This window comes from Homalodisca vitripennis, chromosome 2 (genome assembly GCF_021130785.1).
Source record: "Homalodisca vitripennis isolate AUS2020 chromosome 2, UT_GWSS_2.1, whole genome shotgun sequence".
NCBI classification, from domain to species: Eukaryota; Metazoa; Arthropoda; class Insecta; order Hemiptera; family Cicadellidae; genus Homalodisca; species Homalodisca vitripennis.
In genome coordinates, this window is record NC_060208.1 from 170,526,657 (window position 1) to 170,548,087 (window position 21,431).

At 34.8% G+C, this 21,431-nt stretch overlaps 1 protein-coding gene across 1 annotated transcript in view; it reads right to left on the minus strand.

The window, feature by feature from the left end:
* Window positions 1-211: 211 nt before the first annotated feature.
* LOC124355017 (cholecystokinin receptor type A) overlaps window positions 212-21,431 on the minus strand; it is a 49,427-nt gene continuing 28,207 nt past the window's right edge. Inside the window, exons 2-6 of the mRNA XM_046805889.1 lie at window positions 20,918-21,237; window positions 14,656-14,862; window positions 13,690-13,923; window positions 6,971-7,263; window positions 212-5,083 (exon numbers count right to left, since the gene is read on the minus strand). Coding sequence (XP_046661845.1) covers window positions 4,741-5,083; window positions 6,971-7,263; window positions 13,690-13,923; window positions 14,656-14,862; window positions 20,918-21,205 — 1,365 coding nt within the window. The 5' untranslated portion in view covers window positions 21,206-21,237 and the 3' untranslated portion in view covers window positions 212-4,740. The remainder of the gene's footprint in view (window positions 5,084-6,970; window positions 7,264-13,689; window positions 13,924-14,655; window positions 14,863-20,917; window positions 21,238-21,431) is intronic.

Below are 21,431 nucleotides of genomic sequence, written 5' to 3' on the forward strand. Positions count from 1 at the left end.
ATTCATAATGTATTTCAACACATGCGATAATAAATTGTATGTAATGACTTATGAACCAAACCTTTTCTTTTAATATTTGACGTTGAATTAATAGAAATCTTTTTTAAATTTAAGGAATAGGATTGCAGTAAAGATAATATGTAGTAGTCTACGTAACTCTCATGCTGAATGAAACGGAAGAATATTATAGGTTAATTGCAATGAAACTATATAGAAAACCTAAAACTTTATTGGTCCATTGAATTATACAAATATAATTTTATTAACAATAGTGAAAAATAGTTAAATATCTGTACAAGAGACGTTTTCAAAATGAATTTCTTTTATAAATCAACAACACTAAATTTATTGAGAGGCTTTAATTAAAAATAACAACCAACATTACAGACAGCCAAATCTTCAGTTAAAACACAATTAACATTTACTTTCAGAACTATTAAGAGCCTTTTCTTATTTTAAAGTGGAAAACATTGCGATACGGGTACGTCAGATGTGTATTCACTCCCACAAAAGATACGTTATAACACTTATTCGATTAAAGATTTGATGCAATGAAATGTGAAAATACAATAATACTGCATCCTTCTATACAGTTTTGTATGAGTATAACACCTCTAAGAACGTTTGTAAACCCATAAACAGTTTTTATAGTATCATATAGAGTAAGATATTGACAGTAACCGTAGGCTGAGTACAAAACCACTATTCACAGTATTATGAACTACGTATCAAAATAGTGTTCTCAAACCCAAAAATTACAGCCTATTGCTTTTTAAGAGCCATAAAAATATAGTGTTGCTTACGAGTTACATTTCAACACCAATAACAACAGTCATAATAAACATTTAAAAACACGGTATAGTAAAATATCCAGTTAAGTATCAACTACCTATGCGAATAACATCAACAACACACAGTTGCCCGGAACCGTTATTCACTGGGAACGGTTACGCATTGCTTGTATCGCTTAAGACTAAGCATAAATTCCCCAGAAGTTACGTTACATTACAATAATCGCCGAACGAGTCATAACATGTCAACAAGAGAGAAAGGCAGTTGACCCGGTCGGCTAAGGTACAAAGCTTTACAGAAGTCTGTAAGGGAGAATGAGGTTAAGTACATCTTCTAAGACTGATCAAGAAGGAGTCGTTGAATAACAAAAGTAATATAGAAATAAAGTGTTTAGTTATTATTTATAGCAATTAAATCAGCTTGTCTGATTATTTCACTTCCATAAGATCCATATATATTATCAAGTGTTACTTGAATCGCCACTAATCAAAATGACCAACTCTATATTGACGGTATCGCTTCTTTAACATTCCATACCGTGATTACTAATATTGCTTAGCCATCCAATACTAAATTTCAAACACTAACTTCCACATATGATAAGTTCCTTATGGTTTAGTTTCAAAAAGAATCGTAGTAGGTTATATTTTTGGATAGTGAAAACTAGTATCTTGTTTGCTTTTCAAAAACGAGGTTGTAGGGATAGGTAACAAGCTATGAACATAAAGGAGATGATCCTTTAAGGGAAAACAATTTAACGTGATTATAGCATATATATCACCCTGTCCCACGAGGATCGTCTGTGTCATTGCTGGGGTAATTCTATTACATGTCATGACTGAGGAGAAGTTGTTGTACAAAGAAGCACGAGTGAATCTAAAAGAAAGGGATGTAACATAAATGAATGCTTTGCATATAACGGAGTAGACGGCAAAGAAGAATACTGAAAGAAGAGTAATCTTCACCTATATCCTCGTTGTAAAAGAAAAGAAGAGAGTATTGGATGACGGATCTCTATGCAGCAATATTCTTTAGTGATGAGTTAAAAATGATGAGTGAAAAATTCAAAGCATAGATGCTTATAGATCATTTAGTATGGTGCGCAAATTTGAGAAATGTAGACTTTACAGAGTGTTTTATGAGTAGTTTAATTTTATGAAGGCCAATGGTTGATGGGATTATGTGAAGAGTTTCGTGTAGAACGGCAATGATGCTCTTGGTGGTATTTTTCAAGCTGCTTTTTAAGATGAGCAGCTCCTAAGTTACTATTTAGGTGGTGTCATATTATGGAGGAATACGATATTATAAAATGCATAACGTTCAATGTTCCATTCCTGTAATGAACTACAATTATTATTAACTAATTATCAATTGACTAATTAGTTATATTTACTCTTATTCTGTTGTATTATTAACAATTTGTATCTCTTATGCATAATAAATCTGATTTTATGTAAATTGCAGAAGAAACCACGAGCTGGAATATTAACTTAAGTAATGAACCCCTAATGTTATGACACTGAATATAGGAAATAAATAATGAGTGATATATTCTTAAGGGTATATTTTTACTTATATAAACTAAGAGGAGAATGCATGAAAAGCAGCTAGGTTTATAAGGAGGTAGATGGACAAGGAGCTTAGGCCAGAACACATCCAGCTGATACAGTAAATAGTCTGTTATCACGCGTTTATCACGCTCGTCGGGCACGAAATATGAGGTTATTGAATATTTTATTTTCATACTGATCACAGTTGTATATATACATGCAAATAATAATATAACTAGTTTCACACCATTCACTTAGTGAATATTCCAGCAGTTTCCTTATAGTACGAGTAATCTTATTTTTATTGCGTTACAAAAACTAAGAATATATACTTTTGTATGATGAATAGTGTACGTAAGTCATTAGAGCATGATATCAATATTTTATGAGTGTTGCAGAACCACTAATATTTAATTAGGTTTTTATTGTATACTACACAAATTTAGCTCCATTTTTATAGTCCTTTAACTTTTGTATTAAACCATGAGATTGCTTTTTCATTTTAAATCTCCAAGTAATAAAAGCTTTATCATAAAATAAATCATCACAATGAAAACTGTTAACAACTTTACAATTAAATAACATCTGAACTATAATTGCGATTGTAATAGTTTAAAACAAACAATATGACTAATATTATAGTTAATTTATATTTACTCCTAAAATTTACTGCATATGGTTTAATGCGTTCAAAATTTGTTCTTCCAAAGTTAACTTAAACATTTTATATTTAAATATAGTAAAAATGTTCTTATAATGAAATATAATGTTATGTATGGGTATCGCACCAGTTATATGAGTAAAAATATGGCATTATAGTTATTGGCACTCGTCTATATAAATCGGTTCTGTAATAAAATGTTTGGTATTATTTATATTAGCATTCGTTCTCGCAGTTTACAATGCCAGTATTTAAGTTGTTAAGGAGCTGCTTATCCTCCATTCAAGCCTTATTATGTCCATCCTATGGCCACTAGTCTCTAGCAGGGTCTTAGAAAACAGAATAAAGATTGTGCAATATTTATAATAATCAGGTGTATTCTTATTTTCTGTTTCCCAGTCAATAAATTTTCCTAGATTTAGTTAGTCTAGCCTGTTACATTACAGTGGAGTACGAACAATGCGCTAAGCATAACTAAAAACAATCGTTTTAAAATCTTTAACTCAACTGTTAATTTGTTACAATCCACCACACTAAGATTACAATGCTCAGTAGTGTGGTCAGATATTGTTTTAACATCAGTTTTATCTACTCTTACTATTAAAATAAAACATGAGTTCTAATTTATATCTAACCTTACCCAAGGTCCTTAATCGATAGTTGAAACACTTCAATGCGATACTTTTTCACGATCGGTTAAGTGTATTATAATATTTAAGAGACAAATTACAGAACGCCATAAATAAATGTTTTTAAAGCTCTAACAATAACCTAATGCACTTTTGAATGTACGTACTGATGTCTTTGTATAATTTAACAATTGTATACACCTATAGCACCAAGAGTCCTCAAATAGTGTTCCTAAACCATTTATCGATTACGTTACAACCCAACTCTTTCCAGTAACACCTAGGATAAGGCCTGATTGTCTGTTACAACATTTAAAACTATTTAATCTGAAAACTTGTATAAAGATTGGCGATTTGAAGCTATATACCATTTCACTCTTATAAACATATTCATACATTCATTTAAAACCCAATTTAACAAAGAATTAAACAACTTAAGAAGTGTTTCGAACACGCAGCGTTTATGAGTTTTTAACGAAGCGTTTGATTAAATCATAACAATCATAAAATCTTATTTCCATTTTTTAAATTTTATGAAATTCTATTTATTCTTGTATACATATTAAAATGTATTATTTCAATACTCAACTTTCAACTGTATTTATCACTGGATATAGAGTTTAAACAATTACCATATTAAGCTGAAATATTCTACTTAGTTATGTATTACATCTTTTAACTAGGCAAGATAAAACTTATTATTCAACTAATGTCCTATATTACTTTACATGAACAAAATCTAATGTATTTTATATGTGATGATAGAATTATAAAAGAATTTCGATGTTCAATACACTCCAGCAGTAAACAAGAAGTCTCCGTCTTAGAAAATACAGAAAGAAACATTATCAATAACCCGTAGCTTATCTCACTAAATGTTTGTTTTTTTAAACTGTATGAAAGTGCTAGAACCACTTTCAGTTAGTTTTTCCCGTAAGAATATAAATACTTAAAAATTTTCATATCCTATCGATAAGGACTAGACTTACTTTTCTAAACGAGTTCATATCCTGAATCTAGATAAATATTTATCACAATGACAACAATATCAGCGCACAGGTTGAGTGCGGATGAGGCCCGGGGTGGGACAAGGGGAATCATACTGCTGCTAGGCGTAGAACTGAGAAGACTCGCGAGGCTGGGGTCGCGGCCTCGGCTTGGGGACGGTGTAACGCGGGTGGAAGATGCCCAAGGCGGCCTCGTTCGTGGAAGAGGGCCTCCGATGGTCCACCTGCCCGCCACCGCCCAGGAACCGGAAGTGACTGCCGAGTTTGTCGCGTTGAGAACCCTTGCGGAGCCAGGCGACACAGGAAGTTGTCTGTAGAGACTGCCGGTTGAGGAACCAGTAGACGATGGGATTAATGGCGGAGTGGGTGTGACCCAGTAGCAGACAGAAGGGAAGAAAACTTTGAATCAGCTCAGAATCCGATGTGGGATCCACCGAGTAGATTCTGCAAAAGAGGTATTAAAATGAAATAATTTAAAATGGAAAATAGTTTCCTCGAAACTTTCAGTGAGCAATGGTAAGATTTTTGTAAATTTTAACCACAGGTACAAATCTTTATCTACCTTTTAACAATCTGAAATGGTGGTCATAACTTTACCTGAGACGAATAACGGTAACACTCTGTATCAAATCAAAAACTACTCTAATTGTATACCTTGTTATATAATCTAGTTTTTAGTACACATGGGTATATATAATAACGTCAATACATAGATCTTGCATTCAATATAAATGGCAATTGCACTAGTTTTTACCTTCGTCAATTGTCTTTAATTCATTTGAGTGCCATAAAAACCCTTTCGCACAATCAGCTTGTTGTAATTACTGGGGATTACTTATAAATGGCTTTAACTCTTCCAGATTATGGGTATGCAGTACTTAAATACAACAATAAGTTTTAGAATGACTGTTCACATAAACCTATTTCCTACAGTTACATACAAGTTTAATTGCTTATTATTTATTATCGTTAACACAATGACCAATGCTTAATGACTTTACTGGGTGACAGTTTGTCACTAAGCCATGCCATTTTCTTTAATCTTAAGAATTACAAAACAAAACAAATTCATAAAAATATCCTTATTTTTTCAGAAACGTGTAATAAGATGAATATTCATTACATACAGAAGGATGGTTCTTCTAGAGTACATTATTAACGGGTGTACGTCAATAAGACAGTTCAAGACAACAGATTAATTCTAACTATATAAACCAGCAACGTTATTAGTTAGTTATAAATAATATTTTAATTTCTCGAGGGTTAGACGAAATACATCAAACAATAAAAGTCGACATAATTTGACGTCAGAGTAAACTCTGACACCTAGGACTGGGAAGTCAGCAGACCACCGCCGCGTCGTCTGATTGATATATGATGTCAGCACACTGACGGGGATTAATACTGTTGGCCTATTATAATAAATCTTCCTTGTACCCAGTCTTAGCAGAATCCCAATGAACGGGTTTGAGATAAAATCTTATCAATCTTATAAAACCAAGTAAGGATATATATATATATATATATATATATATATAATATATATATATTTTAATTTTGGTATATGTATATATGTAAACATACATCTCCCTGATGAATTCTAAAAGACTGGTTACCAATGTATTTTCAGAGTTTTATATATAAACAAGATAAAGTTATAAATATTAGACTTTCAGTCTTAAATGGGTTACGGGGAAAGTCCGAAAACTTCTGTTTTGAACCATATTGGCTAGAATGAAAAATTGAATTTGAGTTTTATCAAAATTTCATATAGACAAGGGGTGCCTAATTTAGTATCCACCATCTTAAGGGTAACGTAGGGCTGCCAAAATGTGGCGAAGGCGACGACAAGAACCACCAGCATATTGGCAAGCCTTGCAGCGGCTTTACAGGTACTGTCGGGACAATGGCTTGGTATTTAGTATAGTTTACACCAACCTGAGGGAAACATATGGAAGCCAACAGGTCGCAAAGACGACGACCAGAGCCCCCAGCATGTTGGCAAGCCGGTGGCGGCTGTGTAGAGACTGTCGAGACAATGGCTTGGTATTAGTATAGTTTACACCAACCTGAGGGAAACCTATGGAAGCCAACAGGTCGCAAAGACGACGACCAGAGCCACCAGCATGTTGGCAAGACGGCGGCGGCTGTGGAGAGACTGTCGAGACAATGGCTTGGTATTAGTATAGTTTACACCAACCTGAGGGAAACATATGGAAGCCAACAGGTCGCAAAGACGACGACCAGAGCCACCAGCATGTTGGCAAGCCGGTGGCGGCTGTGTAGAGACTATCGAGACAATGGCTTGGTATTAGTATAGTTTACACCAACCTGAGGGAAACATATGGAAGCCAACAGGTCGCAAAGACGACGACCAGAGCCACCAGCATGTTGGCAAGCCGGCGGCGGCTGTGTAGAGACTGTCGAGACATCTGTTTGGTCAGTGGTGGACGGCGAGGGCTACGGGCTGCGCGAGCTTCCTTGGGTGACCGAGGGAGCTTCTTCCGGCGCGGGTCGGTCTGTCGTCCCGCCTGCAGTCGCCTGTGGTCAGCGATGTCCGACCTGATCTTGGCACCATTCTTAGCATCGTCAGAGTCCTCTTGGTCATGTCGATAATGTATTACCTGAAAAGTCCTCATATTCATATTCAATATTACATTTTCAAGTAAAAATATGGAGAAATTTTAGGAATTAACAGCGTTATGTATGTTTTTTATTGAAATAATTACGATTTTAGAAATATTTCACAATTATTGAACAAATTCATAAAGTGTCTTTTCACTAGTCGAAACAACGTTTCATGGTAAATCAGTAGCCAATATAAGTACTAACACATCAGTCTAACTTGATAACAATAACATAGAATATGTCTTAAAAATAATAGCAATGAGATGTTACATTTTATAGAAGTACTTCCTACTTTATTGGAACTTTTAAATTGGCAATATTCACATCCAATTTGACTATGGAGTCAAATGAGGATATCGTTACTTTCTTCCTAAAACTTCGTATATCTTCTCATCGCCTTATTATAAGAAGTAAAAAGTTTTTAGAAAACTGCTGCTCCCATCTTTTTGCAATTACTAGGCATACGTTAAAACCTACTATATGAAATATTTTGATTGATTTTTGAAAAGGGTGATTGATGAAAAATAGGATGTTCAGCGCTTCTTTAAACTATACTTTCTGTTAAGTATACATGTTCTTAACCATAACAACTATATATATACAACAATATACAACTAAATATTAATCGCTTAAAATCATATGACTGTTTGCATATATATATATATATATATATATATATATATATATATAGGGGTTTTATATATATATATATATATATATATAATATATATATATATAGGGTTTTGCGCCTTATACACTAAATCGCTAGTATATAATTGTTTTACTGTTTTATTCCGTATTAAAATGTGTATAGAATAATGGGTTTTATTATTTTAATTAATTATCACTTTATATCTATATATATAAAAATGAAACTGTTCGTGTGTAACAGCATCATTCACAAACGGCTGGACGGATTCGCCTAATTTTTTTTTAATTTGTTCGTCTTGATCTGTAGAAGGTTATAGGATACTTTTTATCCCTTTCCCGATTCAGGATTCCGCCCCACTGGTTACAGAAATACCCGTAAGAAATGCATTGCAGCAAACATATGTTATTAAGTGAAAGAGTCTTTTCAAATTTTTAATCAGCTGTTCTTTGTAAACATATATAATGAGACAAAAAATTGTTGTTATTTTTGACAGTAACTAAGTAAACATAAATATTTTTGACGTTTCTATGTAAACAAACATTTTTTGACATTTACAACGTGTCACAAATGTCAAATTTTTGATAAACGTGATTTGATATCTTTTTTACAATTTCCAAGAACAGTGTTATTTTCCATCAGTAAAAGGTTTAAAAAAATAGGCAAGTATTTTTGTTTTCTCATGTAAATATTCTTTGAAGAATGTTTTTCTCAACATTTTTTTTAAAGAATTCCTTTGAGCAGTTTTTTGACGAATTTTATTGGAAAATAACATAATGCCGCCAAGAAAAAAAAGTGCTTTAAGCCGTCACAGCGCACGTGCGATAGCAACAAAACGAATTCGTAATCAAATCAAATCAAATCAAATCTTTAATTGCTCGTCACAATTACACATTGTAATAATCAAAGCAACGACCAGCGCGCAAAGGTAAACGAATTGAATCGAATACGAACATCAGCATCAAGAATGATGCTGTCGCAAGAAGAAAGAGAAACATCAAATTTGAATGATAGATTGAGAATGCAAAGTAATTGAGCGGTTGCAAACAGATCAGGCGATGCACGACTTCAACATGACATGTATAAACAAGCTTTTAATTACGATCCTTCAGCAGACTACAATCAACACCCAAAAATGAATATCGGTCACATGAATGTAACTTGCCCACATTGCCATGCACGGAAATTTCCAAACGAGGCACTAGGAATGTGTTGCAGCAACGGGAAGGTGTATCTGCTACCACTTCAAGAACCTCCTGAGCCACTTTTGTCTTTAACATCCGGATCAACTCCCGACTCTAAACGTTTTCTACAGGATATACGAAAGTACAACTCTTGCTTTCAGATGACATCTTTTGGGGCAACCAAAGTAGTGACACATGCGGGATACATGCCTACGTTTAAAATTCAAGGACAGGTTTATCATCAAGCCGGGTCATTATTACCTGAACCCAATCAAGATCCACGATTTTTACAAATATATTTTACCGGAAATAACGACATTCAAATTGATCAACGGTGTGGAAATATTCCAGGAGTCGACCGCAAAATCGTAGATTCATTACAACAGATGCTACAAGAAAAAAACAATTTGGTTAGAATGTTCAAAAATGCTTTACAACGAATGCCAAGCGATGAATATAAAATTGTTATCAGAGCAGACAAAACACCAACAGGAGAGCACGAAAGACGTTTTAATGCCCCAACATCTGATGAAGTTGCAGTTATAATTGTCGGCAATGAATTTGATAAACGGGATATTGTTCTACAAAAACGGAGTAATTTGTTGCAGCGCATTTCAGAAACTCACCGTTCTTATGATGCTCTACAATACCCGTTACTTTTTTGGGAAGGCGAAGATGGATACAATTTCAACATTTATCACATTGATGCAGTGACACATGATGCTACAAATAAAAAGGTTTCAGCAATGAATTACTACGCTTATCGTATAATGGTGAGAGAGGGGCATAATCATCTGTTACGTTGCGGACGACTGTTTCAACAATTCTTGGTGGACATGTATGCAAAAATTGAAGTGAACGTTTATCATTTCTGCGATGGAATCAGAAAAGACTACGTGCAGAAGAATATATTCACCTTAGGGACGCAATATCGAGAGATGCAAATGCAGAAGATATTGGAAAAATCGTCATTTTACCTTCGTCATTTACCGGCAGTCCTAGACATATGCATGAATATACACAAGATGCTATGACGTATGTCAGAAGTTACGGTCGCCCGGATTTATTTATAACTTTCACGTGCAATCCAAAATGGGTTGAAATTGAGTCCCTTCTGCTTCCTGGACAGACTGCGGGAGACAGACATGATCTGACAGCAAGAGTTTTTAAACAAAAACTAACAAAACTGATGGATGCAATAGTCAAATTGAGAATATACGGGGAAGTTAGATGCTTCATGTATACTATTGAATGGCAAAAAAGAGGTTTACCACATGCACACATTCTCATTTGGTTGAAAGAAAAAATTCATCCGGACCACATAGACAAGATTATATCAGCCGAAATACCAGACAAAGAAGAAGATCCTCTTTTATTTAACATAATCACTTCAAGCATGCATGATTCACGGCCCTTGCGGAAATTTAAATCCTACATCCTCCTGCATGAAAGATCGACAGTGCACGAAAAGATATCCACGCTCTTTTTTGCTCGAAACTCAAACTGGACAAGATGGCTATCCACAGTATAAAAGAAGAAAACCAGAAGACGGAGGACATGTAGCAGTAGGCAAGATCAAACAAAGAGAAGTGCAAATTGACAACCGTTGGGTGGTACCATACACTCTCTTGCTTTCAAAAACCTTCCAGGCACATATAAACGTAGAATACTGCAACTCTGTCAAATCGATCAAATACATATGCAAATATATAAACAAAGGCAGCGATATGGCAATGTTTGGAGTCAGTAACGACAATGATGAAATAAGTTTATATCAGATGGGACGATACATTTCAAGTAATGAGGCAGTTTGGAGAATTCTGAGTTTTCCAATACACGATCGCCATCCCACAGTTGTCCACCTCGCAGTGCATCTGGAAAACGGCCAAAGAATTACGTTTACACCCCAGAATGCGGCTCAATTGGCAGCCGATCCGCCACATACTACCTTGACTGCCTTCTTCAAATTATGCACCGAAGACCCGTTCGCAAAGACACTGTTATATCCAGAAGTTCCACAATACTATACGTGGAACATATCGAAAAAACAATTTTATCAAAGGAAACAAGGTGTTAAAGTACCTGGAACAACGATAAGAAGAAGTGATGCTCTAGGCCGAGTATACACAGTACATCCTAACAACGCCGAATGTTTTTACTTGCGAATGCTTTTGCATGTTGTAAAAGGGCCGACATCTTTCGAACATATACGCACTGTTGAAGGTGAGGTTTGTTCCACATATCGACAAGCGTGACAGAAATTGGGACTTCTAGAAGATGATCAACATTGGGATACGGCATTGTCCGAAGCAGCTGCAATATCTATGCCCTGTCAGATGCGTCTTCTATTCTCAATTATTTTAACAACCTGTGCTCCATCCGATCCAATGGCTTTGTGGGAAAAACATCGCGATTCTCTTAGCGAAGATTATTTATTGCAACTGCGTAGAACTGCGAACAACTTCGATTTGCAAATGTCAGATATTCTTTACAACAAAGCGTTAATAAATATCGAAGATACATGTCTGTCCATCGTCAACAAACCTCTTCAGGAATTAGGACTCCTTTCACCACCAAGAGACGACATTGACATAGTGGATACTGATGTTGTACGCGAGACCAACTACAATCGAGATGAACTACATAGATTTGTAGAGACTAACGTACCTCTTTTGGTAGGACAGCAAAGAACGTCATATAACATAATTATGGATCGAATTTCAACTCAAAAGGGAGGTATATTCTTTCTCGATGCTCCAGGGGGAACAGGAAAAACGTTCCTCATTAACCTCATACTTGCACAAGTGCGAAAGAATGGCGATATCGCACTTGCTGTTGCGTCCTCTGGAATAGCCGCAACTCTTTTGGCAGGAGGAAGAACTGCGCATTCAGCGCTAAAATTACCGTTGGATTTTTGTGCAACTGATACGCCAATTTGCAACATCAAGAAAAATTCTGGACAAGCCACTGTTCTAAAAACATGCAAGGTTATCATTTGGGACGAATGCACGATGGCAAACAAAAAAGCTCTTGAGGCTTTGGATAGGACTCTGCAAGATCTGAGGGGTTAAGAAGCAACAATGGGAGGAGCACTCTTGCTACTAGCTGGAGACTTTCGTCAAACTCTTCCTGTTATTCCAAGAGGAACTCCAGCAGATGAACTTAATGCGTGTCTCAAGTTATCATATTTATGGAGGCGAGTTCAGATATTGACGCTCACAACAAACATGCGTGTTCGCCTGCAAAGTGATGCGGCCTCACAAGAATTTTCGGAACGGCTTTTGCAAATTGGAAATGGAACCTTCATGAATTCGCCAGGCAATTACTCCATAACATTTCCAGAGGACTTCTGCAATTTGGCTGAATCAATCAATGATGTTGTTAACAGTGTTTTTCAAGACATTGCCACTAATTACAAAAATCACGGATGGCTTAGAGAAAGAGCGATTCTAGCACCACGAAACGATCAAGTAACTAATCTAAACATATCTATTCAAGACAAGCTACCGGGAGCTGTGACGACGTACAAGTCCATCGACACCGTCATTGATCCAGAACAAGCTGTACACTACCCTGTGGAGTTTTTAAACTCACTTGAACCATCAGGAATGCCGTCACATCAATTACTCTTGAAAGTAGGATCACCGATAATGATGTTGAGAAACTTACGACCACCAAAATTGTGCAACGGCACTCGACTAACCGTCAAAAATTTACATCCAAATATCATTGAAGCAACGATTTTGTCGGGAACATCTGCCGGGGAAGATGTCTTCATCCCTCGCATCCCCTTAATTCCATCCGACTTGCCATTTGAATTTAAGAGACTTCAGTTCCCCGTTCGACTTGCGTTCGCAATGACGATTAATAAGGCACAAGGACAATCACTTAACGTCGCAGGAATCCATCTGGAACCCTCATGTTTCTCGCACGGTCAATTATACGTCGCTTGCTCAAGAGTCGGAAACCCGAAGAACCTTTATATTTATGCTCCAAATAATACAACTAATAACGTTGTTTACCAAAACGCATTAAAATAAACAAAAAACTTTTATAATAGATTTTATGATATGCTACGATGTATTAGTAGAGCAATAAATTAATTGGAAAAACATATAATAAAATTAGTATTTCTTTTCGATGCTTGATTGATGTAGCCCTCTCTACTGCCACGCGAGCGGAGCCGCGGGTTTAGGCTAGTCTGTTATATAACTCAGTACAATTTGTGCCCTTGTGTATAATAGCAGTGTTATACGAGTATACAAAAATCAAATAAATGACGAAAACAATTTACAGGATTTTTCCTTTTAAAATATTTTATTACTACATGAATTTAATTATTAAGTTAAAAAGAACATAGCTTATGATATAGCTTTGTAGGAATAATCAATCAACAATACTCCTGGAGCTGGATCGTAAACAGAATTATATTTCTAGAAGAGTTGTGGGAATTTTATGACTTGGGCGGTTTATAGCTATTGGAATTTTATTACTTATACAAACGCATTTCTCCTTCATCGCACGCAATGCTTTTGTATATTTTATTACAGCCTAAGACACTATAAATGATCTTAAGTTACGGCTCGTACTTTGGACGGAACGTCGTTTTGCACCGAGGCAACAATGATGACCTCCTTGGGTCGACCGAGGATGGGCATGGGAAGAGGGATATCTCCGTTGGCAGCGGCGGCGGACAGAGATGCAGCGTACAGCTTGTGGCCCACAGAATGATGACAGGCCGCCACTGTCAGACCCGGTACCAGGTACACAAGGATCACGTGACCGACCACCCAGCATGTCCATAGAGTAGGATCCTCCCACACCTAGAGGCGATGCCAACAATAATATTAATAAAGCTATGTTAGTGGTAAGCAAGACACACAGACACAACGTACAGTTCGATGATTTTAGCTGCGCACGTGACCTTGAGTGTGTGGTGATAGGCGAGAGGGGTGGCGGGGTAGCATTATGCGCTGCGTCCCGAAAACATTTCCTGTAACTCATGGGTAAAACCCTCCTGTCAGGAATCGTATTGACTCAAATAACACGTCACACTCACTACAATCAGTCTGTTATGTGACAGTGTTGATTGTGGTGGAAATAAATAATAAAAGTATAACAAATAATAGCAATAATAGGACTTAACCTTGTTTTTCAGTTGTTATAGTGTTGTTTAACGTGTTTTTGAAAATAACTTACAAATCTGGAAATCGAAATCGTGACTTTAAAGTCGTTAAAGAGATTGTTGCGCCTTCATCTCAGCGGCTAGCACGTAAACGCAACCCGCCGCACAGATTGCGTTTATTTGTTGAAAGGGTATTATATGGACCCTACGAGCACAGCTAAATTCCTCCAATTGTACACCAGTTCATATTTCGTCTATTTATATATTGCTAGTATGCTTCCCTGGTGTCAAAATTTGTACACATTTCAACAATCAAATATTAAACGTCTTTAAAACATAACAGAGTGATATAAACCGTTTACACTGATAGATTACGCTATACTTGCTAAGCGATTATTCCAAGACACTATTTTCACTCCCAGTGACTCACCTCTTCGCAGGATTCGCCAACCAAGGTGCGGCAATAGAGGAGGGGCGAACAGACGGCCAGAGAGACACACCAGACGGCCACAATCATCAGCAGTGAAAGGTGACGTCGCTGACGGAATCTTGTCAACATGCGGGGGTGTTGGATGGAAGTATAGCGGTCTAGAGAGAGCATCATCAGTGACCAGGTGCTCGCAGCTACAGGCACACCCTGTCAACAGATAGTAGTGTTTGTCAGTGTCACCCCTACCATTAGTCTTCAAATGAGATTTATAGTTCTGGAGAACTAGGTGACGTCTTGAGTAATTCAGTGGATCTGCCTTTTGATAAGATTTGTTTTCACTTCAAAATGAGATTAGAAACAACAGGAATATATGCTCTTACCCCATGTACACTGGTTTATAATGGTTTAATTTTTGGGGGGGAAATGGTTTAACAAATAAAAATATACAATAAAAATAATTTTAAACTATGGTCTATTTTACTTTGTTCAGCGTCTTTATCTCTGTACTTTCAATTTTATCAAAATCCAGACACGGTTTAAACTGCAACGTTGTAATTTTGCATATTTGCCTGTTTTAATAGGATAGGATATTAAATAACAGAATAAATGTGTGTCTAGTACCGCCATGCAATCAATTTCAAACATACAAATTGGAAGTAATAAACACGCATATATTGCGTTATTTATCGTTCATTCATAACCAGTTACAATTTTTATTGTCTGTTAACAATCTAGATCTTATATGTCGAGGTTAAACGAAGAGAAATAGACCATAGTGTTAAGCCAGATCTCGAAATAGTGTAACACATTTTTAAACACCCTGTGTAGCCTAGCGATCCGCGTGCATTTTTATCACGTACTAAACCTAATATTTAATACTTATACAATAAAGTTAACAGTATAATACTTAGAAAATTATTTTTGAATAAATGTAATATCTATTTTCACTTATTAACAATTTACAGTACTACTGCAGTACTTATGTATGTATGATGTTAATTTTATCGCTGTTTAAATACCTTTTTAAGAAGCAACAAGAGTTTATTGCCTACTTATTTATGAGCTATGATCCTGCGAGGATCGTTAAAGTAAACGAGTTATGTTAGTTCGTTTACCTTAATATAAAATAATTGGTTGTCCAAGATAAAATCAAAAATACTCAACTAATGTAATTAGTAGGCAAAACTAAATTCCAAGAAATAAAATTTTAAGATTTTCTGATCAAGAAACAACCTATCCTTCAAGTTATAGATGACTCAGCTCTCTTGAATTGTGAAATTTTTGATAACATATTATGCAGGACGGTATCCAGTCTCTTGAGATTCAAAACCTTATGTAAAACATTACACTTCTTATCGCTTATTGCCTTTCGTTCTCAGAAACCATCAAGTTCCAAGATTTCTAAACATTAGAGCAATTTAATATTTTTAGTTTATTTACCAGGTTTATCGCTACCTCTGTTTCAGATTTTATTCTATAACCATTATTTTATAGCCTCAATACATTTCGGCAATAACCACACCACATTCCTCCTAATTTAATAATTCTCGCCTTTTTATTAGATCTCATATGATCATGGACCTCCACGCTAGTGTTTTTCTCTTTAAGTATGAGTGAATTTTCTACTTTACCTTATCTTGTTTGGAGAAACAAACCTATTTAGTCCTTTAGACAATTCTGGTTCATGTAGAGTAGACTGCAGTGGGAAAATGGATTCACTATAATTTGGCTGCGCAGTGCTATTTAGCTTTTAACTAAAAGAACCAAACGTAATGTTTTTCAATACTCCGCAAACATTTCAAAACTGTTTCGATGTACTAAATATGATAGAAATACAAATTTCATTAACACGAAACACCTTTGCAAATGTTGGCTAAAAGATTTTCTGGACAAAAAGATGTAAACATGGACTTAAATTTGCATTTATTACCAATTCTACGCTTTTTACACAACAGGACAAGTCCAAAATAAACAATATTTTTTTAATTATATATTTTCATACACCGTTACAAATCTTAACCTGTACAGTACTTATATAAAATAAAACGAACCACAGAGCCACAACAGTGATAACAGCGTGAACGCCAGAGGTTCTCTGTTATTGATGGCGTTCTTGCCAGTTTTGACTGTGAACATGATTAATGGATTGTACTTTTGATTAAGAGTCGTCTGCTGTTATAACAGTCTTGACTGCTCATTGGCTATAATTATGATTTATTCCAGTATTCTATAAACTTCTCATAATGTTACACTAATGCCCTATCGCTTATAATAATCATGTATGGTTTATAAAAGTAAATAATATTTCCAATTCACTACAACAAACATTTAAAGTCAGTCATTTCAACAATTCTGGAGGTTTTTCATCAATTACAACAAATGATGCAAGGTCGATTTATGCCGCTTTGCTATGTTTTACTAAGAACATTTGTTCAAACTACAAATATTTATACATTTTTCTAATTTTATACCTGTTAGAAAAATAAATTTTCCGTTTAAAATTATTGAAATAATTTTTATTTTTAAATATTAACTTTTTTATTAAAAAGAAAGAAAAGTATTTACTTACGTTATATAGATTTTCCAGTTTCACATGAGTAATAGCACTTTGGGAATATATATTACAAGAAAAAATATAACATCCGAATGTATATATTATTCATTTTTTATCAGGACACGTTTAATTATATTTATGTTTTATGCAATAAATGTATTCTTCCCACCCTACATCAAATTTGTTCAGTGAATCACACAAGATACTACTGGATAACGATTTCATCAATGATGAAACTCACAATTGAGGTATAACAACAAGAATTCCATCTATAAGTAAAGAATTTCTCAACATATGTCTTACACGCCTTAACGCGGAAAACATGATCTTATGAGACCTCTGGTCTGCGAAAACATTACGAAGAATAAAGTTGTCCATAGTCACATCAGAACTGACGCCCTCAGAACCGAATTTCAGAATCTTAAATGCGTGGCAACCGTTTGGTTATAGTTTTTAAAATTTGGTCAAATATTTCATGTTTTACTAAACTATTTCTGGCTGAGTTTTAAACCGTTTTGAGTATAAATATTTAGTTGGAAAATAGTTCCTAAAAGCCACATCTCATTATGTACGTAAATTTGAGACTAATTTATTATAATGATGTTCATATTGTTTGGAAATATATATTAATTATTTTAATCAAGATATGTTTGATTATATTTTAATTGTAGAATATCCAAGTAATGAATTTTTCCCTTCCTAAAAACGAACATGTACACCACACAAACAGACACAGAATTATATATAGAATAAAACAGTTTTTAAACATTAGAAAACCTTAAAAAATGTATAACATCTTAGGAAAAAAAAGTTTTTGAATGACAATAGTTTCTTTTGAACTCGTTGAAAAGGCAGAATTACTTTGTTAAATAATGTTTTCACTTACCGTCTCATTGCAAACCTCAATGTTCCAACATCTCCAATGACCCGGAAAACTGTTCTGTCAATTACGGTTTATAACTGTATTATATTTCTGTAGAATCCTTTGAGAAAATTATCACAGCAATTTAAATCATTGTGACGATATTTTAATTAGCTTTGACTTATACATTTATAAGAAAGGGGCTCAATTACTGAAGCTAAGTGAGTTGAATAAAACATGAAAGGTTAAAGCGACGTCTAAAAGACGACCAACTCTTGCTTCATTTAAGTCGATCGTTACATTCTTGTTCTTCAAGAGCGACATTATGTCTACCATAATAATCCCTCAGTTTCTGAGAAAGTGAATTCAATGTAATATATAATCGTATTACATCTACAGTGCAATATACCTATTGTGTTGCTGCAAACCGCAGTCTGCCCATTGAGGGCTTCTCATCTATCATCAAATAATATTGTATAATAATTTAACAAACCATATTTACCCCTTTTGATGAGTCGGTGGTATTGAATTATCGGCATTTAATATAACTTAATTTTAAATTAATTTTTTTCTATTATTTGATACATACAAATATTTATCAGAAGTACAATAACACGCTACATGATCTCATGCGCTTCAAGAGTTGTAGGAGGTGTTTGTCTGAGATCAGCAGGCTTGAAGTTCTCAGGGTGGTGCGTTGATATACTCATTGGAATAAAAATATCTTTATGCTAATCTTAACTATAAAAATATAGTTTTTTGTGCTCAACGTATTGGTTATTTATAGTCCGTAATAGCAAACAATATTGTTAAAATGCTTTCAATTTTACGGTGTAGGAAGGCAATGGAAATTGCATAAAATGATTATTGAAAAATACAGCATCGGTTTTAAATCACTTTATTCTTTATCTGTTCAGGCCGTGAGCCGCATCAATCTTTAAAATACTACACTATGTTTAAACAGGTTCAATCCGATTATTTGTATATGAACTAATTTATAATACGTCCAAATTTATAGCAGTACAATTTTCGTTCCGTGAACGTACATATACACGGACTATGGTATTTGCGGTAGTTTGCTACTAATAGGGTTAAACGTATAAACATGTATGTACCGAATGCATATTACGGTGTGAGTCCCAAGTGTTTCGACATAATTAATTTTTAACCGTACGTTCTTGACATCTGTAGGTATAGTTCTTGACAAACTATTTTATGTACTCAGAGAGGATAATTTGGTGAGCGATATGTTGATAAGATCCTTATCAATCTAATGTTATTTTTATTTGAGACTCTCAAGCTGATCAAACTGTTTCTGTTTCCTGAATTAATGTATCTTTAGAAAAAGCCCGTATTGCAACTATTGAAGCATTTGACGATTTCTTTAAAGGATACACCCAGAGTATCATTCAATACAGATGATATATTTAAAATTCTGTAGATTTTAAAACAATTCCAACGTCACCTCCTGGAGAACCTTACCTATGTTAGTCTTCTGGAAACCTATCTCTCTTGATAGTGAGCTTATCGATATTTTATGTAGTATAATAACAACTAATTTCTCTGCATTTTTATAAAATATATTTGTATTCAATTCTGTGTTATATCATTCTCTCTAAATAAGTTTCTAAGGCATTTTTAATTTTTAATGTAGGATTATACTAAATGACATTAATAAAGTGTTTTTATAGAGTTCTGATTAGATGTAAAAGTATAACTATAATTTATTTCCTCAAAATATATATATTGTTTTAAACAGTGAAATATTTTTTGTACTATCGCATTGATGCTTTTTTTTCATTTTAGTACATAACTGACAATAATAGTACTGGACCTGACACGTCTTCAAATAACAGTAAGAATGTCTTATTGCAAAATCGAAAAAAAACTTGTTTAGTTATGTGTATGGTACTATTTGTAAATAGGAATTAATAAATGGAGCTGTTGTCAAAAACAAATAATGCATTTCTTGTGTTTGCATTTTTACTTTTTACCTGGACAGTATTAGCTAAAAATTGGTATGCTAGATGAAACAAAGTACAAAACCAATTAAAATATGACAACCAAAAAATCTCTGCATACATAAATTAAGTACAGTAATATATAATTTTCAGATGTGCCATAGTAGCCTAGCCATCCATAAGATTTACCAAGAAATATCTCAAATGTATACGTGAAATTTTGCTCCAAACTTAAATTATATAAAAAGAAGAATGAGTTGTATGGTAGTAAATTACCGGATTAGGATTACTGTAATTGAAAACTATCACTCAGTACTGGCTTAATATCACTTTAGTCTACTGGTGAATGTAACAATCTCTGTTCTGTAAGATAGTCAGCCTGGCCGTAGTAGATCACAAGACTGTACATTTTGGAATGTTTTCAGTAAAGCCTGGTCCGCGATACGTGATGTAGCATACTTCTACCCTGTAGTTATCAAAAGTTGACACTGCTACATATAATCTCTATACTTACTTACTTGGATCAACGATACAAAACGTTCTTACTCACGCTGCTCGGCTGGAGGAGCTTTCTCACGACTATTCTGTGTAATTCACTTCATTCTGAGTAACTTCTACGTCTGAATGTATTCGTTACACAAGAAATAACTGATCAAATACTATAATTTGAGTCACGTAAAAAATGAGCGCCTGGACTACCTCTATGGAGTGAGATACTTCGGTAATAATTATTTGAACTGTAACATTGACGTTAAAATTATTTTTTAATGGTATCATATAATATATTTAAATAGCATTTGAAGTCGTAAGTAAAAGTATCTCATGCATTATTTCTAATTGATAATATTTAATATGAAAAGAGGTACTAATTCAGATTGCTCGTACTTGCAAGAAGAATGTGATCTTGCAAGGAATCAGGCCCAAGTTCCATCCTTTGTGTAGGGCGGCGACAACGCTGACGGGGCCGCTGAGCCCACACACCAGAAAGTCAGAAGCACAGAGGTTGAGGAGGAGAATGTTGCGGACGACCCGCTGGTTCCAGATGGCCGTGGCGATGAAGGCGTTGCCTAGCAACCCCACGGCCAGGACCAGCACGTAGAGGACGACTAGAGACTCGACCGGTGGCGAGCTGAAGAGGGTCGGGGAGGTGGTGTTAGGGCCCAGTGTCGTCATGCCATTCTCACGGCCGGTACACGAACATTCCTCTGGAACATTATGAGATAAATATTATAAGAATATCAAATTTTCTAAATTGAATTAAAAGCATGCGTTATTGAAATCCTGTTGTTATTTTAAATACGAAAGAAAAGTTTTTGGCAACAGTAAAGGTTTCGAAAAATAGTAAATACATTTAATGAAATACAGATTTATTGGGGGTGAAGACTGTAAAATTTTCGTT